The sequence below is a fragment of the Macaca nemestrina genome, chromosome 13, assembly GCF_043159975.1.
Source record: "Macaca nemestrina isolate mMacNem1 chromosome 13, mMacNem.hap1, whole genome shotgun sequence".
NCBI classification, from domain to species: Eukaryota; Metazoa; Chordata; class Mammalia; order Primates; family Cercopithecidae; genus Macaca; species Macaca nemestrina.
The window spans coordinates 10,750,633-10,778,466 of NC_092137.1; the positions used below are offsets into that span (position 1 = coordinate 10,750,633).

Here is a 27,834-nt window from a genome sequence, read left to right on the forward strand (position 1 = left end):
GGTATTGCAAGACACCAACTTTCAAATCAGGAGGTATCATAGCTAGTAAAGCTCTCAAGCTTTTGAGGAGCTGAGTTCAAAGGCGAGACTAACGATCTGCTGATGGGACTTAGCAATTCTTTCAAGTATTCTTTTAAATTATAATGAAGGATTCTTTCCTTAATTCATGAGTGATTTCTACGATCTTCACTTTACCTAAGATGAAACTGTTCAACAACAAATTATACAAACTTTTTCTAAGCACAGCCTCAGATTTTCAAAAGACCATATATAAATATTTCTGGAATGAAACTGAGCTCTGATAATAGGTCTGATTTGGGCTAGGAAGTCACCAAAAAGCAGATTAGGGGCACATTTTACAAATACTACTCTTTGGAAGAATTCTGTTATCACGTGATATGGCTACAAAGATCGCATTTCCAGCTATGAAGAGCTGAAGAGAAACTGCTGTTTGACGGAAGAAGATAAGAATTTCTAAGGTTCTTCCTCCTTTTCACTGGAAGTAAAATGGTACACGGCTTGGTAATTCTTTACAGGGTGACCCACAAACAGGTTCTAAAATAATCAAATGCCATCCTGATAGTTAATTAGAGAATATGTAGCAACAAAATGAGCGAACACCAACGGAACGTAGATGTGCCTGGAGATAATAGAAAGGCAAGTCCTTGATTCGCACAGTGCCAACAGGAAGGAGTAGCCAAGGAATGTAGTTAAAGAATACCAGGTGCCCCAACAAGATGGTTCAAATTTCAGTTATCTCTGTTCATCAACTGAGTATGTGCATAAAGTGTAACTCCGCTGCGAGTTCTTTAGTCCACAAATCCCTGCGTAAATAATGGGTCACTCTTCTCAAAGCCTGTCAGTGACTGGTCACTGCATTGGCAGTGTGATGCGCAATGAATTTCCTGTTCGGTTCATGCAGACAGGATGCGTGTAACTGTTGCGTTGCTTCTTTAGATACCAAAGACAAACTCTTTACAAAAAAGTACAATTTAGAGAGAACTAATCAACAAGATAAAACTGCAACAACAAAAATGTGAATCAAATGTAAAGAGAGTTACAGAAGAAAGAGCTGGCTGTGGGAATATAGGGAATGTGGCTGCTGTCGCTGGCTGGCACTCGTTAAGTCTGTAGTGAGGGGAGCGTGTAATGGTAAACTTCTCTAAACAAATGAGGAAAACAGTTGTGACACGAAGAAGAAAAGTGTCCCAGTGGAAGTGACGCTGGCAAAGAACTTCACATTAAAGGAACTCTCAGAGACATTTCATAATGTCAAAAGAGCAAAGGATAAAACATCGGAAGCTTATCTAAACTTAGAAAATGAGTATGACAATTTGCTGAGGCAAAGAAAAATGCTGGCTCCATATCAAAAGTTTAGGAGGAGAAAAAAGCACTGTTCCAAGTATTACTGACAAAAGAAAGAAAGAAAACAAAGAAAAAAAATATTACGCTTTATTCCTAATGTTTTAAATTACAATATACTAAAAAGATCCTAGTTTTCCAATTTATAATGGACAGTAAGAGAGTTTTTAAAGTTTTGTCAAAAATGTTTAAAGGCATGGAACAACGCTAATTTTCCCTACTGACCATGAAGACTGCTCTGCATGTGTTCAACCTGTAAGGTCATTTCTACCATCCTGCACTACTGTGTATTCTAAATCTTCTCTGGCCGCCCTCAACCTCAACAAAGGTCTACCAAAGAAATGGGGGGAAGGGAAGGGCCGCCCTCAACCTCAACAAAGGTCTACCAAAGAAATGGGGGGAAGGGAAAGGCCGCCCTCAACCTCAACAAAGGTCTACCAAAGAAATGGGGGGAAGGCAAAGACACTTCTGCATCTTGATAATCACAGGGCCTTATCAAAAGGCTCTGGTATACCATGCCGCACAAAGTAGCAACATTACATTGTAACTTCCGTATTCTCATCTCTATCAGATAATAAGGACTCTGAAGCCTTAGGGCATGTACACCCAAAGATCACTTCCATTTAGCTTTTACTGTGAAATGACATTACAAAGCTGAAAAGTTACCTCCCTAATCATGCTTGGGCTTGGCTAACAGGAAGATCAGTGTGAATACTCTGAGGAGAGAGTCAACACAGCAGGAAGGACTTGTATTTTAAACACTTAAAGACATACATATTCATTTATACACATTGGTGTAACTCAGGAAGGTGCAGAGCCATAGCACACAGACATAAATTCAAATACTAATAAGTTTGAGGAATTATTTCAACATTGGCATATTATTCATGTCATGAAAATGGAAACCTAAAAGTCCTCTATTTACTTGAGAGGCTTCCAGAAATTAAAATTTAAATAATATATTAAAGAATGTAATAAATGAGGATGAGGAGATGCAGGGAGAGGCTAAGGAAGCAGAAGACAGCAAGGGGGAGTCTTGAGTCTGAATTCATTTGGAAATCACAGCTCTAAGAATGCCCATCTCCGGTCCTTGCATGTTACAGATGAAAAAACTGTGACCCAGTGAAGATGAGCAATCACCCAAGATTACACAACCGGTGTGCAAAGAGCTAGGAACAAGATCCTTTAGTTGCAGTCCCTGGGTATTGAAGAGCATGAACAGAAACGAAGACAAAAGGAGCTCACTCATCTTAGATGCACGTACCTGGTTAAAAACCAGAGGACATCCCAGCACTTTGGGAGGCCGAGGCGGGCGGATCACAAGGTCAGGAGATCGAGACCACGGTGAAACCCCGTCTCTACTAAAAATACAAAAAATTAGCCGGGCGCGGTTGTGGGCGCCTGTAGTCCCAGCTACTCGGGAGGCTGAGGCAGGAGAATGGCGTGAACCCGGGAGGCGGAGCTTGCAGTGAGCCGAGATCGCGCCACTGCACTCCAGCCTGGGCGACAGAGCGAGACTCCGTCTCAAAAAAAAAAAAAAAACAAAAAACCAGAGGACAGAGAAAGAATAAGCTAACAAAAGAAACCTCACGAGGGCACCACACAGCTGGCCCAAAGCTACTAGGTCATCTATCTGAAACCAGAAAAATCTCACCTCCGAACAATACCAACTAAACAAAGTGCGAACTTTTATTTATTTTATGACTGATATTTGTCTATTTTCACATTTATAAAGGAAAGCAGGTAGAAGTTACACTTCAGCCTGCATATATGCCCTAGAACACCAAGTCTCAATAAAAATCAGTTACTTCTGGAGTTATAAACAAAGAAAAACAATAACCTAAATGTTCAACAATAGAAGGATTGAGTAAATTATAATCAGTTCATAGAACAGAATATGTAGCCATTAAAAATATCTACAAATAATTTTTAACAACATGGGAAATGACCTGAGTTATTTTAAAGAATCAGGATAAACATTTTACACATACAAGACTCTTGCTATTGTAGTTTCTAATTTTGAGACAAATAAGACAGGAAGAAAATTCACTAAAATATTAACGGTGCCTTTCTCTGGTATAAGAATTATAAGGATAGTTTTCTTCTTGATATTCTTTTCTGTTTTCCAGACTTCCCATCTTAAGCATATACTAATCTTATAAGCAGGAAAGAAAAAGTCCTACATGTACTTTTAAAGTAAAAAGAGACAATAAAAAAGATGTAAGTTACTATCAACAAAATGCAGAAACGATTTCCGATACTTTTACATCTTACCTTAACTTTCTTTTTCCATGTAGATTTCTGCTTCTCCTCTTCTTCCTCAATTAATTTAAGTGCCAGCTCTTTGTTAACTTTTGGCAATTTCTAGAAAGAAAAGCTGATATTTTATTTTATTATAAAACCTAACATATTTACATATTAGCTTAAACAGTTCTGTGAGTATAATCTCATAAATAGGAGATAACTAATTCTTATTTTATTTATTTATTTTTTTGAGACACAGTCTCACTCTGTCGCCCAGGCTAGAGTGCGGTGGCACGATCTCGGCTCACCACAACCTCCGCCTCCCGGGTTCACGCCATTCTCCTACCTCAGCCTCCTGAGTAGGTGGGACTACAGGCACCCGCCACCATGCTCGGCTAATTTTTTGTATGTTTAGTAGAGACGGGGTTTCACTGTGTTAGCTAGGATGGTCTCGATCTCCTGACCTCGTGATCCGCCCGCCTTGGCCTCCCAAAGTGCTGGGATCATAGGCGTGAGCCATAGGGCCCAGCCAACTAATTCTTATTTTTAAAATTTCATTATCCTCATAGTAGGAAATGTAGACAGGTGATGATGCCGGGTGGGCCACATGGCACAAAAACGGCAACCCCAGCTCACTGTTGGGGAACTGGCCCTCATGTCTCTTCCCAGGGCACTGAGAGCCTCTTCCAAGCAAACTGAGAGGCAGTGCAGTGGCTCATGCCTGTAATCTCAGCACTTTGGGAAGCCGAGATGGGAGGCTCGCTTTGGTCCTGAAGTTCAAGACCAGCCTGGGCAACACAGCAAAATCTTGTCTCTACTAAATCTACAAAAAATTAGTTGAAATGGTAGTGTGCGCCTGTAGTCCCTAGCTACTTGGGAGGCTGAGGTAGGAAGATCACTTGAGCTCAGGTGGAGGCTGCAGTGAGCTCTGATTGTGCCACTGTACTCTACCGTGGGCAACAAAGCAAGATCCTGTCTCAAAAAACACCAGAAATCTTTTAACGGTCTGGAAAAAGAAAAAAGTACTGAGGGTAAATGCAGAAAACAGTCACTAGTCTTTTACAGTGACAGAGTACGTGTGCATACCAATGTTCAGTTACAAACACTGGTATCATTGGTGGTTGAAATGAACCAACAGAGGGCTGCAGACAGACTGCAAGGCAGGCGAGGGAGCAGGGCCCGCCCTTCCCTGTCTGCGCTGGCACCACACAACAGCAACTCTTTGTCCTGGAAACAACAGATGATTCCACAGCAGTGGTGGATTCCAGTTTGCAGTTTCCAACGCTCCCGGGAACATCCTTGCTATGCCTCAAGGGCCCTGGAACCTGCCTGCGGCCTCTCCTTAGAAGCCTGAGTCCAGCTCCACAGGGCCTCCTCTTCCTATTCCCCAGGCTGCTCCCCAGCCCTGAGCTGGTGGCTGCTTCCTGTAGTTCACCGCTCTCCTCCATCCTTTAGCAGTTCTGCCTTTTCAGTTCTTGAATACCAAGTTAATCATTCTTTACATTAAATTCTATGTACTCAGACAGCGAGTACAGTTTATGACTGTCGACCATTTCTGATGATCCAAATAGCCTAAGATACGGCCAAAGGTCAGTAAGAAATGGGGATTAGCAAAGCCCTGATACTCCAAAAATCGAAAACACATTTAAAAATACTATCAGGTTTTTAGTGGAGGTGACAATATCAATCATCCTAGCATTATTTCCCACAGTACAATTACCACAGAGGTCATAATGCTAAAATTGTAAAGAGTTTTTACATCCTCATGACAAACATGACACACTGATGACAAACAAACTATACCAAAAATATTAGCAAAAGACGCAGATTAAAGATGGAAAACCAAGAAAAGAATGGCAGATTTCTTTGGAATAATACACAACATGAAAATTAAGTACTCTTCTCTGATAAATTCAATGGTAAGTATAATATTTACCTTTAACTGGACTCTCTGTGCACGCGTTTCTTCTATTTTCTGTCGTATTTTATCTTTCCTATATTCTTCATAAGCAAATGGATTTACCATCAGTTTCACCTTTTCAAAATGAAAAAAGTTTTTAAAATAAAAGAATGGTATTTAGTAATATCATTTTCATATACACCATGACAGTTATACCAAAGAACAGGCAGATCCCCTACAAATCCCATGTATGTTTTATGAAAGTGCGAGTAGTGAAGAAATGGCTACAGATTGCTCATTAGTTACCTGAAACATAATAACTGTAGTTTTCTGTTTACCTTGTGATAGAGTCTTATATCCATGAAAAACCCATGCATATATGCCCGGAGGAAAGGAGATCCAATGAGGTGGGTGAGCCCTGGGAAAGGTCAAACAGAAGACAGCAGGTCCTTATGCAATCTTCATTAAAATTCAACAGTTTTTCTTGGACCACAATTTGATTATAATAAGATTTCACTTCAGAGTAAAAATTTGAGGATTAGAATTACTAATCTTCTTTGATATCTATAGAGAACATTCAATCAACTTCAGCAATATCATCCTTATTTATTTTAATGTTATGATACTACACACAAAAATGATGAGAAAGTCCTTATGAACCATGACAAAGAGGATTCTCTTATACCCTCTGAGTGGTCCTCAGATTTTTTATTTCCACAAACCAGTTCAATTTAGAAAATAATACTGCGAATCAACAGTAAGTTGCCAAATTGAAATGAGAAGGGAGTGAGGAGAAACACTGCTATCTCCCACCATTTGCAAAAACAAAGGACACTCACAAAAACAAAGTAGAAAGAACCGTCTTCCAAGAAAGAACCGCTGACAAATTCCTACCACTATATAGAAACATACATACATGCATATTAATACATCACATACGCATTCCTCATCAGGGACTAATGAAAAGTCCACTGCCAGTCAGGATTTGAGAACCCTGCCTCAAACGATACCTTTCAGAGTTTCCCAGTTGTAACAGATTACACTTAGAACTTGTGGTGCTGGTGGTCACAAAAGAACGCTCCGACTATGTTATAGAAATTATTTATTAATTGCAAATATTGACACAGAAAAAGGCTGAGACTATATTCAAAATAAGGCCACATGTGATGTAGTCACATGCAGAACATTTATGGTATATGTCAGTGGTCCCCAACCTTTTTGGTACCAGGAACTGGTTTTGTGGAAGACAATTTTTCCACGGATGGGGGGAGGGATGGTTTCAGGATGAAACTATTCCACCTCAGATCATCAGGCATTAGATTCTTACAAGGAGCACATAACCTAGATCCCTCGCATGTGCAGTTCACACTAGGGTTCATGCTCCTATGAGAATCAAATGCCATGGCTGGCAGGAGGCAGAGCTCAGGCGGTCATGCTCACTTGCCACTCACCTCCTGCTGTATGGCCCAGTTCCTCATAGGCCACTGACTGGTACGGACAGGTCCATGGCCCAGAGGTTGGGGACCTCTGGTATAAGTGACTATCTTTCTAAGGAAAACATTACTCTAATTTCCAAATTTTAGAAATACCCATCCTTCTAGACCTGAAAATCAAGCACTAAGCAAAATCATAAGGTAGTGCAAAATAGTATATGTTGTAGAACAATATAAAAAGCAAAAATAAATTTAGGATACTCTCATAAAGTAATTCTAAAACTTGATTAGGAAAATACTATTATAGAATTCATTAGGTTAATAAAACTATGGAAAAAAAATAAAAAAATAAATAAAACTATGGGGTTTGAACTTTCACAATGGAGTCTTAAAAAAAGAGGGCTGAACCTTAATGAAATGTGAATGTATACAACTGCACATGTATATTCTCTAAACCTTCCTCAGGATAAGGGTCTGATTAACCACTACATTATAAAATACATATACCAGTGATTCAAGTAATTTTTTGTTTCCTTTATTAATCTCACAGAATTATTCCAAGTCAGGCCATAAATAAAAATCGAGTGAAGTGCTTTTCACAGTGAAACAATCCTAACCCAAGAATCGGATGCAGCAGCATTTCCTACAGTTAACCCCATGGATCACTAGTCCCAAGAGATCTTCTGAGAAAACAGGGCTCCATGGTCAAGTAAGTTTGGGAAATGTTTCATACTTTCCTCCCGTGTTTGGAGATTTACAATGTATAATGGTATTAAAGGCTCTAAGAAGTGAGACAAAGAAATTGATTTAACTGTGCTTAATCTAGCATTTCCCAAATTTATTTGCCACAAATCTCCTAAAATAACAGGTGCTGAATATTTTCCAAGCATTTTCTGATTTATTCCCCAAGCAACCCTATGGGTAGGGACCAATATTATTCCCATTTTACAGATGAGGAAACCAAGGCTTAAAGAGGCTAACTGAACTGGCCAAGTTGTGCAGATATTAAGTGAGAGAGGTGGGATATAAACCCATGTCAGTCTACCTGTGGTGTCCATGATATCAGCCACTATGCTATCTACCCAGTCCTTTTTACAGAAGTAATATTCCAAAGAACGCACTGTGGGAAATACCAAGCTATAAGATCTGCTATAAGCCATATCCGGAACAGTCAGAACTTGCAAATCTTCAATATACTAATGTTGCACTAAAAATAATCTTAGGAAGTAAGGGAAGTTACTTCTACTCTTAAGATATCTATTGAGAAGGTTTTATATATTATGGGGAAAAGATGAAGGTTCATTTGACATCAAAAGATATTAGTAATATACATAAAATGCTTTCTAGTATGACTGTCGTTTTGTTGAATATCTATTTCTATAGTTTTAAAAATTAGCAGTACAATTACATTTTAACAAAATATACCTAAACTTATATAACTGCTTTCTTCATCCAAAATAAACCCAGTAAAGAGACTGAAAAAGAACCCAAAATGTACTAACTATAGTAGTTTTTTAAAAATCCACAAAAGAACAATGACCTTTTTTCATTCAATTTAGGAAAGTAGGTGAGTGTGACATAGCATATTATAAAAATTACTCTGGAGACACTTAAGAAGGCACTGCACTAAGAAGGTCCTATTTCATTCAAGTCATTTTTTAAAAGGCTAAACTCAGTTCTTTTTTGGTAGTAACTGACAGAAAGTAATTCTGCCTGGATTAACTGTGCTATGAGATATGGGTTAAAAAGGAAGTTTAATTAATCTAATGGTAACACGATTCTGTTTTCTTTTAATACTCAACTGTTGTTGCCCATCTATTTGTTCCAAAGACAACTAAGTTGCCTTGCCTTGTACAGAATGGATCCTCTAAGTTTTCCCACTCTCAGTAACTTCTGCAGTAGCCCGCTGGCAGCAGCAGAACAAGATGAGCACCATCTACTCTAACCTAGAGGAGTGCTAGGCAAGTAGGCCCAACATGTCCTGCAGGGGCTGGGATGGCTGGGGGAGGGGCACAGACTCTGGATTTAAAGCTCAACTCTCAAGTTTACTACGACTGAAACTTCTGGCGACGTACATTTATCTTTTTTTTTTTGGCCTCAGTTTCCTTATCTAATGGAATCATAATAGTACCCAATCCATAGGGATGTGAAGATTAAATGAGTTATGTGTAGAACACTTAGAATACTGCCTGCACAGACTGAGTGTGGTGGCTCACACCTGTAATCCCAATACTTTGGGAGGCTGAGGTGGATGGATCACCTGAGGCCAGGAGTTCAAGACCAGCCTGGCCAACACGGTGAAACTCTGTCTTACCATACTGCATGGTGGCACACATCTGTAATCCCCGCTACTCAGGAGGTTGAGGCAGGAGAATCACTTAGCCTGGGAGGTGGAGGTTGCAATGAGACAAGATTGGGCCACTGCACTCCAGCCTGGGTGACAGAGCAAGACTGTCTCAAAAAAAAAAAAAAAAAAAAAAGAAAAAGAAAAAGAAAAAAAATACTGCCTGCACATAGTAAGCCCTATCTCATAAGTATTTGCTGTTCTTTCAAGACATTTCTTGGCTTATGACCTTTAAACATAAAGTAACTATTAAGGTTCTTGTAGATCTAAAGTTTCAATGTATCACTTCTACGTTTTAGATTGGGTCTTCTATAATCAAACCTAAAAAGGGAGGCAGGAATCATTTACTTGCCGTCTTTGAGGTATTTTCAAAACCTTATTATACTTCAGATAATACTGGGGAAAAAAAAATCACTGCTTTCGTGACAATTTGTTTTCTCTATATAGCTAGTATGCTAAAAGAAATTATTTGCTAAAATAAATTCTCATTTAAAATACAAAAAGGCTTCAGTATGTTAAATTTACTTAAACTTTTCTCTAAGGAGAAAGGTTACAAATCTGGCAATTTATAATATGTTTAATATCTGATTTGGCAGAAAGGGAAGATTTGGGAGATGAGGGAAACATGGCTCAGCCAATTCTCATGTTCAAAACTCAAAAAAAAAGTAGAAATAAAATAATTACATAATATTTTATCACAATTTTTTTTTTTACCTAAATTTTCAAGGTCTTTCTTGGTGACAAATTTATAATCATCATAAACTGTGCTTTCTGGATTCTCTTCTAATTCTTCGGTCAAGTTGTCTAAGAAGGAACACCACCGAGGAGCAGGACCTAAAACCTGTTGGTATTTATGAGAAGGTCAGCAAAGGCACAGTTTCCCACACCATCCAAGTCTCAGTCATTTATAACCAAATTTTGTTAAGTATGATTTCTAAATCCTTTTTTCTCTCAGAAGTATTGACAAATAGATGCAATATGGATAATGAACAAGTATATAACAGAAGAGAATAAACAAATCAGTAAATTTTTAGGCTTGTAAGAGAAAACAATCTCAGTCTATGGCACAAAAGTATTAATGAATGTTCTTATATTAGCACTATCAAAATATAGGTAAATAATTCAGATACTTATTAACATCCATTCATTCATGTATCACCTCCTTCCTTCAAAATACTACTAGAATTCTACAAAAGCATTATTTGGTATACTAGATTTTTTTAGGTTTGCCAAACAAAGGTCTAAAAGAAAAATTACCTTTTTTAAAAACAATATTTATTAGTATTATTATTATTTTGTAGAGGTAGGGTTTTGCCATGTTGCCCAGGTTGGTCTTGAACTCCTGAGTTCAAGCAATCTGCCAGCCTCAGCCACCACACTCGACCCAAAATTACTTTCTTTTAAGGTTTTTCAACTAATTACTCGACAATTACATTGCATTCTGCATGGTCCACTTCATTTAATTCATTTAACTCATTAAAAACTAAAATTCTAGACTATAATTAATGGCAATATATTGTATTCTTGAAAATCGCTAAGAGAGTAAATTTTAAATATTCTCATTACAAAAAATGGTAAGTACTATGTGATCTGATGCAAATGTTAATTAGCTCAATTTAGCCATTCCACAACATACACGTTTCAAAACATCACGCTGTACACAACTAATACATATAATTGTTATTTGCCGTTTAAAAATAATTAGTTGATTTTTTAAATTTCTGTATAAAGAATTCTTCAAAACTAAATGGGTGACCAGGCTCCAATGAAAGGCTGAGGAACAAAAGGCTGAACAGAATTATAACCAACTAATAAAATATGAATCATTAAGTTTATAATCCAACTATGAAAAAACATAATCCAACTACTTTCATAAAATACTATGATCGCTTTGTACATTTTTGCTATTTTTACAAATCTTTCCTAACAAAATGCCACACCCGCTGAGGTGAATGTATGCCAAAGGAAATCTGCTCAGTCAACAGAGAAGATATGCTAGTGAAATCCTCCCTTAAGCCAGAGGTATTCCGATGAGAGAACACTGGGCTCGGGCAAAATGGAACTTCCAGTGACGACTTAACCTGTTTATTTCAGTAACAATCAAGCATACCGGAAAAAAACCCGGAAATCATAATGGAAATCATTAAATCTAGCTTGAACTTTCTGAAGAAGGAAAGGTAGAAGGAAGAGAGTTATAACAAAGAAAAACAGCCCCTGTTAACACCTTCTTCAAATAAAAAGAAAATGTTAGATATGGCCATAATAATTTAGTTATAATATTTTGCCTGATTAGAAAGAGTGATTCTCTTCACCCCAACACAGCTATGGTACTCATAAACATGAAAACACTCGAGCATAAAGAGTCTTCCACAGAAATTTCATATTAGCGCAATCTACAGTTTTTAAAAATAGAAGTAAAGGTTTTTACATACTAAGTGGTTTGACTTCAACCATAAAAGACAAACCTTCAAGAAATGCAAGGCATTTTTTAAAAATTCCATATAGAACACTTTTTTAAAGAACTGCCATGGTTTTAAGCAATTTTAGTATAGTAGCTTGAAGTCAACAACTAAATGCTACCACATACAAAGCACTGTGTTAAATTAAAGACACTGACCACAGTCTCCCTGAAGAAGTTTAAAATCCAGCTGAAGCACATGTGTGCACTTGCGTGTGCACATGTACGCACACACAATGTGTGCGCGATGAACTCAGATTGCACACTGAGTCCAAGGGGAAGATGGCTTAAAAAAAAACCAGGGAAGGCTGGGACACCGAATAAGTCTATTTGAAAGGACTTCATGTCGGAAGGAGCACATGAGCAAGCCAGGAAAATCACAGGCATCTTCTGAAGCCGAGAGAGTTGAGGCATTTGTAACCACAGGGGTATTTGCTTCCAGTGAGTCATAAACCTGCAAATGCAAAGCTCTATCAGATAATGGTGTACTCCCTAAAACAGCAATCTTTTCTTTTCTAGACTAGATCAAAGTATGCTATTATTGCTTTTTTAGAATATAATATCCAAGATATTGTCCTCTGAGGGGAGGAGAGACATCTGTTTTGTTAACTGCTGAATTTTTAGTACCTAGAACAGTGCCTGCCAAATAGTAGGTGCTCAATAACTATGTGATAAATAAATCTATTCATGTATAAAACACATTCGAATTTCATATGCATGAAGTACTAAAACTTAAAGGGTCCTCTGTGGCAAAAGTATTTCTAAATTGGTCTAATATTCCTTATTCAGATAAAAACAAGCAAATACCTCACCATAAGGCTACTGGGTATATGAACACTTCTGGTGAAAGTCAGATCTATCTTGACTCCTATGCAAGGGTACACTGCTACTGAAAGAACATCAAAATAAATTGTTCCACCTTTTTAAACCAACCATAAACATGGGCTTCCAAGACAATAAAAAGATTATACTGTGTGCACTGACTTTTGGAGGTGAGGGGCAGGAATACTAAAACAGTCTAGATGTGAATTTACTTTCATATAGCCCTCTTTTATAATGTTTCACAACATTCTTTGATTATCTAGATTTTAATGGAAGTGGTTTAAATTGCCTGTCAGGGGACACGTCTAGTTATGGCAAATAATCTCCGCAATCAGATTCATGGCCATTAAATTTTCTAGGAAAAAATATTTCCATCAAAAACAAAATTAAATCTAGTAGTTGACCTTATTAATCACATTTCCTGAGTTCCTTTTCAGAGAAAAAAACATCAAAACCACCATAACAAAGTTGAAACGACTGATTTACACTGGTATAAACTGCAGGTTTTATCCACATTAGACCTTTCCTCAGAGGCCTACCATTAAGTTTCAAAACAGTGGCCGGCTTGGCCGATAAGGAAGGCTCAACCACAGGCACGTCACACTCTCTGATGTAGCTACAATGACCACAGTGTCAATGTGTAAAATGTCTTTGTTGCCTTCACAGCCATAAAATATGTTAAACCTCAACTAACCCTTTAAAATATATTAATTTACTTTCTAAATTCCACATTTTGCAACTTGAGGAAAACATCCTTTTTAGCCATATCTGGACTATCACTACTACCTCAAACTTTCCAGTTTTCTGTCCTGCTGTTACATTGCTGTATTCTATGTTTCGGTCACACCATGTTGCCCATGCTGTGGTCAATTTACAAGCCTTTCTTTTTTTCTTTTTATTTTTTTAGAGACAGGTTCTTGCTGTGTTGCCTAGGCTGGTCTTGAAACCCTGAGTTCAAGAGAGCCTTCAGAATAGCTAGAATTACAGGCACTGGCACTGTGCCCAGCAAATATTTCTTCAACTCACAGGTCAGTATTAACAAAAGTAGAAAACTGAAAACTGATTCATCAGATTGCTAGAAAGGGACAATGCGGCTCCCTTAGCAACTTTAATGATAATCATATCAACCAAACTAAATGGAAATACTTGATCCTCCAAAACATGAAAGAATCTTTATGTACCAACATGCTACAAGAAGGCTGCAACTCAAATGCAGCAAAGAATCTACTTGTGCCAATCTATTTGAGCAGAAGAACCAATTTTAAAGGACATGAAAATACATGCCATGTGCCCAAGATGATCACTGCTTCTATGATTACAATCTGTCTTTAAGATGCTAATTATAAAACTCAAAATTCTCATATATTTCTGTAAAGGACTACAAGTGGGGAGGAGAAAGGGTGAATACTAAAAATCTTAGGGGCTGGGTGCAATGGCTCACGCCTAATCTCAGCACTTTGGAAGGCCAAGGCAAGAGGACTTCCTGAGCCCAGGAGTTCAAGGCAGCCTGGGCAACACAGTGAGATCCTATCTCTACAAAAATACATACTGTTGGCCAGGCACAGTGGCTCACACCTGTAATCCCAGCACTTTGGGAGGCTGAGGCGGGCAGATGGCCTGAGGTCAGGAGTTCGAGACCAGCCTGGCCAACACGGTGAAACCCCATCTCTACTAAAGATACAAAAATTAGCCAGGCGTGGTGGCGCATGCCTGTATCCCAGCTACTCAGGAGACTGAAGCATGAGAATTGCTTGAACCTGGGAGGTGGAGGTTGCAATGAGCCAAGATTGTGCCACTGCATTCCAGCCTGGGTGACAGAATTAGACCCTGTTTCAAAAAAACAAAAAACAAAAAACAAAAAAACAGATTGTCAAAATTAGCTGAGCATGATGGCATGTACCTGCAGTCCCAACTATTATCCCCGGAGGGTGAGATGGGAGGATCCCTTAAGCCCAGGATCTGGAGGCAGCAGTGAGCTATGATGGTGCCACTGCCCTTCAGCCTGGGCAACACAGTGGACCCTGTCTCGAAGAACAATACAAATAAAAATAAACTCTTAGGGAGCTGAAAGAGGATACTCCTTCCCTCACTCTACTTTAGAAAAATCACTGTGCTACATCCCAAAGCTGTGCTGAGACAAAATAAAAGACTGAGGATTACCAGATAAATGGTTTTGACAGATCAAGGGTGATTAAAACAACAACGAAGTACTATTAATATTACAGACAAAGAACCAAAGTCTACTAACCCAATACAAATGCCATCATTTTTTTCTGCTTGCTTATAATGCTACTGAGTATGACAAAGCATTTCATTATCTAATGTACTATTAATGGAACAAACAAGAAAATAACTGATAACACAGAACAGCCATTAAATCTGAAATTATCTTTTTTCAGAATTTTTTTTTTCTTTGAGACACAGTCTCCATCTGTATCCCAAGCTGGAGTGCAGTGGCGTGATTTAGGCTCACTGCGACCTCTGCCTCCCAGGTTCAAGCGATTATCATACCTCAGTCTCCTGACTAGCTGAGATTACAGGCACTCACCACCACACCCAGCTAAATTTTTATATTTTTAGTAGAGATGGGGTTTCGCCATGTTGGCCAGGCTGGTCTCGAACTCCTGACCTCAGGTGATCTGCCCATCTTGGCCTCCCAAAGTGCTGGGATTTCAAGAGCGCCCAGCCTAGAAAAATTGTTTTACAATCCTGGGCAATGTAGTGAGGCTTTGTCTCTACACAAAAATTAAAAATATGAAAAAATTAACCAGGTATGGTGGCATGTGCCTGTGATTCCAGCTATTCCGGAGGCTGAGGTGGGAGGATCACTTGAGGTTGAGCTGCAGTAAGCCATGATCACGCCACTGCATTCCAGCCTGGGCAACAGAGTGAGATCCTGTTAAAAAAAAAAAAAAAAAAAAAAAGAGAGAGAAAGAAGACCAGAGAAGACCAGTAAGACAAGACAAGACAAGACAAGAGAGAAAGAAAAAGAATCACATGGAAAAAGGACCTAAGTATATTATTGTAATTTCAGGAATAAAACTGAAACCATTAAACGTAACGAGATAGATTTTAATTCAATTTTTATTCATCACATATTTATTAAATTCCATATTTATTATGTTCCAGGTACAGTATACTCTATAAAAATAGGTAGTAGAATGAAACCCAAAAGGAACAGAGTTGTTTCAAATATAGCAATACTTATGTGGAAGGACTAAATGATTCTTAATTTCTTCAACTTCATTCATTCATTCAAAAAGTTAACTGAGCATCTGGTAAAAGTTAAGTGCTAAAGTCAAACATAAGTATGGAAAACAATCAAGTACAATACAATGGGATTAGTGCCAAAACAGAAATTTTTAAAAGGTTCTAGGAAGCCCTTTATCTGCTGAGGCTGATCAAGATAGCTTTGCAAGGGGGAATTGAGCAAAGCCCTGAACAACTGAGAGGCTGTGGTTTCAGAGTCAGTAAAGCTTAACTGCCACACTAAACAGTTAGAATGTCATGCTACATAAAATTTATATATTTAACTGATTGATTACACAGAAGATGTTTAGTTAGGAGAACTGTCATTTTTACCTTTTAGTGATCTTATACTATTACAATCCTAGAAATTCAATTTAAACTTTTATGTTATGATGACACTATTAAATCAAACAGGTAAGAACCACATTTACTGACTAGCAGCAACAGGGAGTTTGAATATAAAAGTTTTTTTACCACCTAGCAACTATATCAAGTATCTAGTTATTTTATTATAGAACTGTTTTGAGGACACTCTAAAAATAGATATAAATATCAGTTCTGGAACTGGAACAATAATAAAAACAATAATAGGACTAGCAACCCACACTCTAAGAGGTAGACGGTTTTAACCCCCATTAGAATTTTTTTTTTTTGAGATGGAGTCTCACTCTGTCACTCAGGCTGGAGTGCAGTGGCGCAATCTCGGCTCACTGCAACCTTCGCCTCCCGGGTTCAAGTGATTCTCCTGCCTCAGTCTCCCTAGTAGCTGGGACTACAGGCGTGCACTACCACGCCCAGCTAATTTTTGTATTTTTAGTAGAGATGGGATTTCACCATGTTGGCCAGGCTGGTATTGAACTCCTGATCTTGGATGATCCGCCCACCTCGGCCTCCTAAAGTGCTGGGATTATAGACATGAACCAGAGCGCCCAGCCCCCTATTAGAATTTAAATCCAGGTCTAACCACAAATCTGTTACCCTTACTGTGAGGCCATGATTCTTTTTGGGAAACAGGATCTTGCTGTTGCCAAGGCTGGAGTGCAGTAGTATGACCGTAGCTCACTGCAGTGAGGCCCTGGTTCTTTATCAGAAACAACTGGGGCCAGGGTTTGAAACAAATAACGTTTTGCATTTTAAAAAAGTAATACCGTATGTATGCTGTATATAACAAAAAATCTTCAGTGAGGTCTGGGTCAGTGGCCCATGATCAAATGATATTAACATCTCTGCAGCAAAACCTACACATATTCACACCAGTGATGTGGGATAAACACAGACCTACAAAGAAACTCATTATTTCACACAGGTTGAAGTCCTAATGAATCAGGTCCAGTCGGGGTTCACCACAGAGTTATAAACAAATTTTCAAGGCTTTTTAAAGTTCAGAATTGCAGGTAAGAGATGATGGAGCTGTACTATAATGTATATATATACACCATACATAGCTACATATGGTAAATATATACTAAATATAGATATAATATAAATATCACTGACCACTATTATGATTAATGATAATTTTTCTAATTACATAGCCTGTATCTCCGGTGGGAAAATGGGATTTTGCCAAGTAAGAAAACCAACTCTGCATATAAACTCAAAAGAAAATTTTCTTTTCCAGCTTTTCTTCCATTATTGGTGGAAAGGCCCCACTAGCAGCAGCATGTATTTTCAAATTCTGACAGCTGAGGCTTAATAAATGATCATAAACCCAAGAGAAACAACTGGGTGAGCCAGAGGGAGTGGCCATGACCTTAAGCATGTAATTGCATTTGCAGCATAATGAGCTGCCTAATTGCATACCCAAGTTTACATGCATTTGTGTGAGTAATTATGAGTCATTTAAATGTACTCTACTTGTAGTGTTTTGTTCTTAAAAATCAGATTAGCAACGGAGTGATTTAATTTCAACATTTTAAAAGATTTATTTTTAAAAAAGAAAAACTATTATCTGCGACAACTTGATTTACTATTTGAAAAGATAATTTAGGGACTGAAATGAAATAACAATAAAAATAAGGCCAAGTTAAAAAAAAAAAACCTGTAAGATTCCTTAAGCCATTATCTCACTAATAGCCCCTCAAGCTAGTCAATCTATGTGACACTATGAGTACAAATATGAATGACAGAGTGCCTTCAATCAAGGGCTAGCGGAGACGGAGACGGGACGCCCCAAGCAAACACTTAAACACCAAATTGAAACTGATGTTAAGAAACACAGAGCTTTCGGTTAATAATGGTACCCCCACCGCTGTTAAGCCTTTTTCAAATGACAGTAAATGAATCTAAAAAGGTATTAACCTTTAAGGACAAAAAGAACTGAAGAAGATGATGCAGTGGTTTAAGAAACTTAACCTGGTAAATATGAGAGCTTACAGAGGTGGACAGCAAAGAGAAAAGAGAGCAGATTCCTCCCTCAGAATCCTTGGGACAAGAACTTCACGGTTCTAAGCATGGGGAACGACAGGATGAGGCACAGGCCCGAATAAAGGGGGAACAATGGAGCTGATGAACACCCAAATCCCCACCATGCCCAAAGAGACCAGAAGGTAATTCTCTGGAGGAGGGGAACCAAAGCTGCCCTATGTGGGGGTGGTGGGGAGTATATCACCAGGCACAGGTGACTTGAGCTGTGGGGCTCAAGTCAGGACAATTAATGGCAGTCTAGACATCAAACTGTGGGACCCTCACCACCTTTTCCCAGTCCCTGGAATGAAGTCAAGCCTATGCTGCTGTGCATCCACTCTACCAGCCCAAACCCCTGACACCTCCGAAAGAAACCGGGGGTTTCTTCTCCGGAGAAAATGAAAGCTCCCAGAAGACAGACTTTAAGATACTGATATCTGGGTAGAGTCATTAGCTGAAGGGTCAACATGAAAACTACCAGTGGACAAGACCACCTTGCATTTTTTTTTTTTTTTTTGAGACAGTGTCTTGCTTTGTCACCCAGGCTGGAGTACAGTGGTGCCATCTCAGCTCACTGCAACCTCTGCCTCCTGGATTCTGGTGCCTTAGCCTCACAAGTAGTTGGGATTACACGTGTGTGGAACTACACCCAACTAATTTTTGTATTTTTAGTAGAGATGGGGTTTCACCATGCTGGCCAGCCTGTTCTCGAACTCCTGGCCTCAGGTGATCCGCCTGCCTTGGCCTCCCAAAGTGCTGGGAGTACAGGCATGAGCTACCGTGTCTGGCCCCAGTTGGCATTTTAGGACATCATTCTTCATGTTGTTTTTTGAAATAGGGTCTCACTTTATCACCCAGAGTAGAGTGCAGTGGCGCAATCTCAGCTCACTGCCGTCTCAACCTCCCAGGGTCAAGCAACCCTCCTACCTCAGCCCCTCAAGTAGGTGTGCGCCACCATGCTCAGCTAATTTTTGTATCTTTTGTAGAGATGTAGTTTTGTCATGTTGCCCAGGCTGGTCTTGAACTCCTGAGCTATAGTGATCCACTGGCCTCGGTCTCCCAAAGTGCTGGGATTACAGGAGTGAGCCACCACATCTGGCCCTCATTCTTAAACACGAACAGGTTGCCTAAGTTCCCTCCCCATTCACTTATTCAACAAAGAGTTATGATCAGGCACCTTCCCCCCTCTCTAGATACTCAGTAACAAAACACAGAAGAATCCCCACCCTCAAGGAGCTCACCTTCCAGAAAGGGGAAACAACAAACAAGGGAGAGGCAGTGGAGACTATGACAGACAAGAGATCAGTGCTGTGGAAACCAAAGGAGAGAAGGCAATGAAGAATAGAGGGGAAGGGGAGATGATGGACACGGACCCAAGGGGCAGGAGGGACTGACCCTCAAGACTACCTGACAACTACAAAGGTCTAGAGGTTGGAATTGCTTGGCTTATTTGTGAATCAGTAAAAAGACCAGCCCAGTGTGGCTTGAACAGAGAGAGCAATGGTGAGCAGGGGCATTCACAAGGATCACTCTGGCAGAGGCTGGGCGACTGACTGGTTCCGGGCATTGAAGGAAATCTCTGTTCATTCATTAGCTGACAATTCAGCAACCAGCAGAGACTTCAGTGGTCACACGTCACAAAGAAATCAGATTTTATAAAATTAGTCCAGGACAGTCACTCAACAAACAACCACAAACCCTGGGGACCTGGGGGAGGGACTAAGTTCTATAAATCCTAAATTATATTATTTAAAGCATCCAGATTCCAACAAAAAAATTCTAAGACATGCAAAGAAACAAGAAAAGCAGGGTCCATATGCAGGGAGGGGGAAAGTCGCCAGAGAACTCATCTTTAAGAGACTAGTTATTTCACTAAGTCCCAACACTGGACTTAGAAAACACTGAGTAATGACATTCATCCACTGACGAAGGTGAACAAATGTGATGTATCCATATAATGGAATGTCACTCAGCAATCAAAAGGAATAAAGTACTGAGACATGGTACAACATGGACGGGCCTGGAAAACATGCTAAAGAAAAAACAGACCACATACTGTATATGAAATGTCCAGAAAAGGCAAATGTATAGGCAGAAAGTAAGTAAGTGGTTGCAGGGGCTGGGAGAGGGAGGAGAAGGAAGAAAAACTGGCATGGGGTTTCTGGTTAGTGTGACACAACGTCATGGAATTAGTGGCCACCACACAACTCTGAGTGTACTAAAAACCACTGGACTGTACACTTCATGTTTTCTTTTTGATTTGAGATGGGGTCTCACTATGTCACCCAGGCTGGTCACAAACTCCAGGGCTCAAACAATCCTCCCGCCTCAGCCTCCCAAGTAGCTTAGATTATGGGTGGGTACCACAGAGCCTGGCTTAGGACTACACACTTTAAAAGGATAAACTTCATGGTATGTGTATTATATCTTTAAAGAGCTGTTTTGTTTGTTTGGTTTTTTTTTTTAACTGAATTAAGGAGGTTATTACGTCTCCTTAGTTTCCTTTAATCTAGGAGCCCCCAACCTTCACTGACTTTCAGGATGTGGACATTTGCTCAAGGCTCAGGCGAGAGCTCTTAGAAAGAGCCCTGATTTGCAGAGGTCCCCACAGTCCTCTGCTGATCACTGCTCATAATCAGATGCAGTGAAACGTTTCTGGCGAGAATCACACAGGCAATGCTGTGCCAAAAGAATACTTCAGACTATTTCTATACTATAAGCAATTGGCTCTGTATGATTAATATTTGCAAAGTCGTGTCTTTACAGCACTTTATTTTCATGTGTTTTCATATTTTTGTATTTTTACTTTTTGGTATTTTGGGGATAAAATGAGGTTCTAGGAAGGCGGCCCAGTAAAGGTTTGTATAGGGACTATCTCCCACAAGCTACCCTGGCTTAGGAAGGGAGGCCAGAAAAATCCAAGAAACATTTATTCCCACCCACTACCCCAACACACAAATAAATTGGAAAGATGGTAGGTTTGGGGACGGGGCACACCTCAGTTCTTTTCAAAGGGAGGTGACAGGAAATTACTTTTTAGCAAACTTATCTGAAAAGACTATGCCTATACTCTGCTATTTCACCAAACAAAAATATATACAAAATCAATTCACTCCTTTTCCTTTTTAAACTTTTAACATTTACTTGAGGAGCTGGAATGTGAAAGAAGCTTCTGGGAAACCAAAGGAACAATTTGCTGAAAACTAAATTCACATACCTACTGGAGGTTTATAAACTTTGAACTTAAGCAGGATTCAGAATATGCAAGCTTGGTGAAAACCAGATATTCCTAAAACATTTAGGAACAGGACATATAGAGTTACTCTCAAATGAACCACTGTAGTATGTATGTAGGTACGTATGTATATATGTATTTATGAGACAGAGTCTTGCTCTGTCACCCAGGCTGGAGGACAGTGGCATGATCATAGCTCACTACAGCCTTGATCACCTGGGCTTAAGTGATCCTCCTGCCTCAGCCTCCTGAGTAGTTGGGACTACAGACACTTACCCATCCCTGGCTAACTTATTTTATTTTGTAGAGACGGGGTCTCACTATGTTGCCCAGGCTGGTCTTGAACTCCTGGACTCAAGTGATCCTCCCACCATGGCCTGCCAAAGCAATGGGAGTACAGTTGTGGCCACTGTACCTGGCCAAACCACTGTAGTTTAAGTGTGCAAAAATTTTATTCAAAATCATGAAACTCACTCATAAAACAAATCTGTTAAAGTTCTCTTTTAAATATTCAAAACTGGATCTAACTTATTATTCTAATTTGAAGTAGAATAAAAAGCTTTACATGTCTGTCTGCTTTTTGTGAAACACTACAAATGACATGTTAAATAGCATGAAAAAATCCTCAGTTGACACTTTTCTTCAATTCTCAAGGAAGAAAAAGAAAATCTTAACATGGCCCCAATCTTCTTCAAAGTCCACTGTTAGCTGAACTAAAAAACAGATGTTTATTTTAAGGTCTCCTATTCATTCTTTCCTGAAGAGCCTGGCCTTGCACTTTGGCTACAGTCATTTGATGTTTATCATCATATTACACTTGAATTCCAGTGCAGTTTCCTAGAGTTCACTTCCAGAGTTTGCAATAACAATGACTCTAAGCAATGTTAAAGTCCTCTACTTCCAGCCTTTTCCTCTCCCAGCTTCCTAACTACACCAAATGCTAAACTCGCCCACATGCATACGCACACATGCCCCAAGGATGCTAAAGGCACTACGCCAATTTTCTTACATGAGAATGTATTTATCTTTTTGATCACGCACCTGGTAATGAGCATCTCCCAAGATCTTGTTTTGTCATTTTATTCCTGCCAAGAGTTAGTAACACAGATGGTTTAGTGTGTTATCCTTAGCACATCAGTAGTTTCCTGGTTCTACTCGACTTCCTTGCAGGCAAAAGTGTTTATTAACAACTTTTCTGCATATTCTTATTGCTTTCTAATTCTTAATTTTGAAATCTATGTAAAAACTAAGGGTACCAACATATTTTAAAATACCCAGGGTAGAAAACTCGGCAGAAAAAAAGGAAGAGCAAAACTTTAAAAAAATTACATGTACTTTTACTCAAGGTTCTATACCTTAACAGTGCTATTCTAGGAAAGAGAAAAAATATTTTAACACCACTTAGCAGTTACTGATTATCTTGGGGAGGCGGTCATGCACAGAACTAGGAAATCCTGAAGAACATATTTTAAATTCATACAAAATAAGATTTCCCATATGTTCCTTCAAATAAAGCTGAAGGAAAGAAAGCATGATACTGGCACAGCAAAGGATGTAAAGGAACTCAATCCGTACTCAGTGGAATAAAATGCAGTCAACCACAAAAGTACTTAAGTAGAGTCTTAAATATGCATAGTTTCCTCTGAGGTGATAAGACAGGATTCCACGTGATAATATTTAGAATCTCACTAAGATGTATGATATGTGAGTGTGCATGACTGTGGGAGGGAAGCAGTGTGTATATACTGTTGATTTTTGTTGTTGTTGTTGTTTTTGAGACAGAGTTTTGCTCTATCACACAGGCCAGAGCACAGTGGCATGATCTCACTTCACTGCCACCTCCACCTCCTGGGCTCAAGCGACGCTCCTGTCTCAGCCTCCTGAGTAGCTGGGACCAAAGCTGTGTGCAGTAACACCAGGCTAATTTTCTGTATTTTAATAGAGACGGTTTTGCCCTGTTGGCCAGGCTGGTCTTGATCCTGAGCTCAAAAGATCCACCTGCCTCGGCCTCCCATAGTGCTGGGATTACAGGAGTGCGCCACTGTGCCTGGCCGATGCTAATCATTTTCTTAGTGAAGTTTTAGGATAGATCCAAAAAGAATATGAAGAGCTTTATTAAAAAAACAAAAACAAAAACAAAAAACACACATAATGAAATCTTTAAACTCAGAAGGAAAACAAAGTGATGAAATTTGATAGGGATGGTGGTGAGAGGCAAAAAAAAAAAACTGCTATAATTCAATAAAAAATTTAACTCTGGGGTGTGGTGGTTCGTGCCTGTAATCCCAGCACTTTGGGATGACAAAGCAGGAGGATCATTTGAGCCCAGGAATTCAAGACCAGCCTGGACAACATGGTGAGACTCCATCTCTATAAAAAATACGAAAATTATCTGGGTGTGGTGGCACATTCCTGTAGTCCCGGGTACTTGGGAGGCTGAGGTTGGGGAGTCACTTGGGCCCTGGAATTCAAGGCTGCAGTGAGCTGTGATCAGGACACTGCACTCCAGCCTGGGCAACAGAGTAAGACCCTGTCTCAAAAATAATAGAAATCAAAATTAACTTTGGGCTCCTAGGCAACCAAGGCAAAAGGAGATGCAGAGTAAGGTGGACAGACACATTTGACTTGCTGAAGGGAAGTACACTGATAGATCTGGAAGGAAAAATTTTCTGTTGGAACAAACTCAAGCAGCATAATGTAGACCTTTAAGGGAGTCTGGCAACAAAATATATTTGAGAGGCTTACAGAAGTTCAACATCAAAGAAAAATCATTAAACTATAATTTATGAAGGCCAAAGTAATGTGGTCTAAGGAAGTAGCCTAATGATCTCACTTGACTCTGGAACAGTTTAGAGCTATGCTGCCCAATAAGGCAGCCACTAAGCCACTTATGGCTATTTAAGTTAAAATTAATTAAATGAAATTAAAAATTCAGTCCCTTAGATGCAGTACTCACATTTCAGGTGCTCAACAGCTACATATGACTAATGGCTACCACACAGGACACAGCAGATATAGAACGTGTCCATCATCATAGAAACGCTGCTGGCAGACTTTGGTTTAGAGAACTGGACAGTGCTGGTTTAGAGAAGTGAAAAATGTAGATGGTAAATAGTTACACAGGAAACTATGTAACTAAAGTATGATACATCTATACAACAAAACACTATGCAACTATTAAAAAGAGTGAGTTTGGCCGGGTGTGGTGGCTCAAGCCTGTAATCCCAGCACTTTGGGAGGCCGAAATGGGCAGATCACGAGGTCAGGAGATCGACACCATCCTGGCTAACACGGTGAAACCCCGTCTCTACTAAAAAATACAAAAAAAAAACTAGCTGGGCGAGGTGGCGGGCGCCTGTAGTCCCAGCTACTCGGGAGGCTGAGGCAGGAGAATGGCGTAAACCCGGGAGGCGCAGCTTGCAGTGAGCTGAGATCTGGCCACTGCACCCCAGCCTGGGCGACAGAGACAGACTCCGTCTAAAAAAAAAAAAAAAAAAAAAAAGAGTGAGTTTGATTTACGTGCTGACCAAAATGATACTGTTAGTGATCAAAAAAACCTTTGAGAATAGTATGAGACCCTGATTCTGCTCAAGCCCATGCCAGTACTGTGTGCGTCATACGTGACTTGACAGCACAGCATGTGCACCGACTTGTCAATAACTTGTTAACAATGGTAATGAAGGACTTCTATTTTCTTGGTTATGTATTGTTACAAGGTTTAATTTTCTTTTAGTTAGAGCATTTTTCCAAAAAAAAAAAGAGAGAGAGAGAAGAAAAAATAAACACCCCCCAAAAGAATACAGGCACAGATGCAGATACCAAGTGGTTAACAAGTCCCTTACACTATCAACTGAAACCTCAATTATTTCAAATACTCTGTAAAGGAGCAGAGACGCGGCCCTTAATTCAAAATCGAGGCTATTAGTGAGCACTCTATTAGAGAGTACCAATGCCGCTGGCTGAGAACAGGTATTCAAAGTGTAGATAATAGATGGCTTTTTTTATTCTCCAGAAAATTCAAGAACTTAACTCATAACCTTTGATCTTTTCCATGGAGATGAACCAGAAAAACAAAAGCTCAAAGCTCTCTCCCAGGAAGCAGTTTAACTCATACATATGAAGAGTTAGAATTAAGACAATTCAACACGGCCAAAACTGAATTGAGTCATTTCTCCACCTTATCTCTGTGAATGGTATCACTGCTCATTCAGTTCCCCTCTCTCCCTCTCATCCATCACTCCCCACGAATCACCACACTCTATGAGCATACACCTTACTGTCTCTCACACTCAACTCCTCCCTCACCATGCCTACTGCCTTAGATGGGGCCCTCATTATTTTTTCTAATTAATTACAGTGTGTCCTATCCCTGGCTTCCAAAGCCAACCCCCATTATACAGGCAGAAAAATCTGACACACCTATCTGATTTCACTCCCTTGAATAAAACCCTTCAAAGGCATGCCACTCTTGTTAAAGCAAAAGCAAACATTTTAACACGGTACAGAAGGTTTGGCGTTAAGTCCTGATACTTCTCCAGTAAAACTGGAGATACTTTTATTGGAGAAGTATCAGTATCTCCCGTGCCTTAACTGCCCCTGAAAAACCCAAGCTCCTCCCAAACAGACTGAACGGACTGGGGCTCGGGTCTTACTTCAGCTCCCTCTGTACAGGATGATCTCCCTGATTCTGCCACCCTTCTACCCACCATCACTGCCTAATTCCTGAACGTCCTTCACCTTCTACCCACCATCACTGCCTAATTCCTGAACGTCCTTCACCTTCTACCCACCATCACGGCTTAATTCCTGAACGTCTTTCGCCTTCTATCCACCATCACTACCTAATTCCTGAACATCCTTCGAAATTTGATTGAAACATTACTTATGGGAAAGTGACTTTTTTACCTCTTGTAAGATCCTGGATATCAAAGTCCCTTATCACCTGTACTATCCGTTCCTTTACTAGACTAGCAGCGGCTAGGCAGCAAGGCCCGTATCTTCAACGCCTTAGATATCCTAGTACAGGTTTTGATATCCTACCCTTGGTTCAGGCACAGGAAAGATGCTCACTAAGCGTTTGTGCAATAAATGTTTGTATAATAAATGACCCAGCCCCCCAAATACTCAAAACTAACAACTAATTAACACAACTATCTAGTTAAGCCCACAAAGACAAAAATCATGGTGTGTCATTTTCATGACTGACCAACATAAATAAATAATACTTGCAAATTAAAACAACAATAAGATACTATACCACTATAAATCGATTAGAATGGCTACAATGCAAAAACACTGACAACACCAAATGCTGACAAGGATATGGAGCAACAGGAACTCTCATTCACTGCTGTCGGCAATACAAAAAGGTACAGGCACTTTGGAGGGCCGTCTGGCAATTTCTCAAAACTAAACGTATTGTGACCATGACATAGCAATCAGGTTCCTTGACATTTACATAAACAAGGTGAAAACCTATGTGCACATAAGAACCTGCATGAGAATGTTTAGAGCGGCTTTATTCCTAACTGCCAAAACTGGAAACAACCAAGAGGCCTTTCAATAGGTGAATGGACAGACAAGCTGCAGTACATCCAGAAAAGAGAATGTTACTCAGTGATAAAGGGAAATGAGCTATCATGCCACAAACAGACATGGAGGAATCTCAAAAGCACAGGATTAAGTGAAAGAAGCCAATCTGAAAAGCCTACATACTGTATGAGTTCAGCTATACGACATTTTGGAAAAAAAGCAAAACTAGAGCCAGTAAAAATACCAGCGATTGCTTGGGGTCTGGAGGGTGGAGGAAGGGATGAACAGGTAGAACAGAGAGGATTTTTAGAGTAGGGAGACTGTTCTATGTGATACTGTAATGGTGGATACATGTCATCATACATTTGTCAAAACCCACAGAATGTACACCACCAACAGCGAACTCTAATGTAAACTATGACCCTCAGGTGGTGATGTGTCAATGTCTGTTCCCTGGCTGCAGCAAATGGACCACTCTGTTGTAAAGTGCCGATGGTGAGGGAGCGTGTGGGGGAGGGATGTAAGAACTCTGTACTTTCCACTCAATTTTGCTGTGAGCCAAAAACTGCTCTAAAAAATAAAGACCACTGAATGAATGAATGACGTAACCATGTACAGACATGCAAGAGACATGGACAGGCAGATCTAATCTTTCTTTCAATGTCCCACTACTATCATTTATATAGTACTTGTTTTCCAACCAAGAATAATGTTCTGTTCCTCAGGAAGGTAAACATATAATCCAAATGAGGGTATGTGCCCATGTCAAGATCTAATATTCGTTCCCATTTAACAATCTGTAATAACTACTTTCTAGAGCAATTTACAGTGCTAGTAATACAATACAAG

The 27,834-nt window shown here is 39.6% G+C and overlaps 1 protein-coding gene across 2 annotated transcripts in view; it reads right to left on the bottom strand.

Moving 5' to 3' along the window:
- LOC105486492 (nucleolar protein 10) overlaps positions 1–27,834 on the bottom strand; it is a 114,639-nt gene that overhangs the window by 25,621 nt on the left and 61,184 nt on the right. For both annotated transcript variants that reach the window (XM_011749384.3, XM_011749383.3), the window contains exons 14-17: positions 9,998–10,124; positions 5,845–5,924; positions 5,543–5,641; positions 3,637–3,726 (exon numbers count right to left, since the gene is read on the bottom strand). In XM_011749384.3, the coding sequence (XP_011747686.1) occupies positions 3,637–3,726; positions 5,543–5,641; positions 5,845–5,924; positions 9,998–10,124 (396 nt within the window). The remainder of the gene's footprint in view (positions 1–3,636; positions 3,727–5,542; positions 5,642–5,844; positions 5,925–9,997; positions 10,125–27,834) is intronic.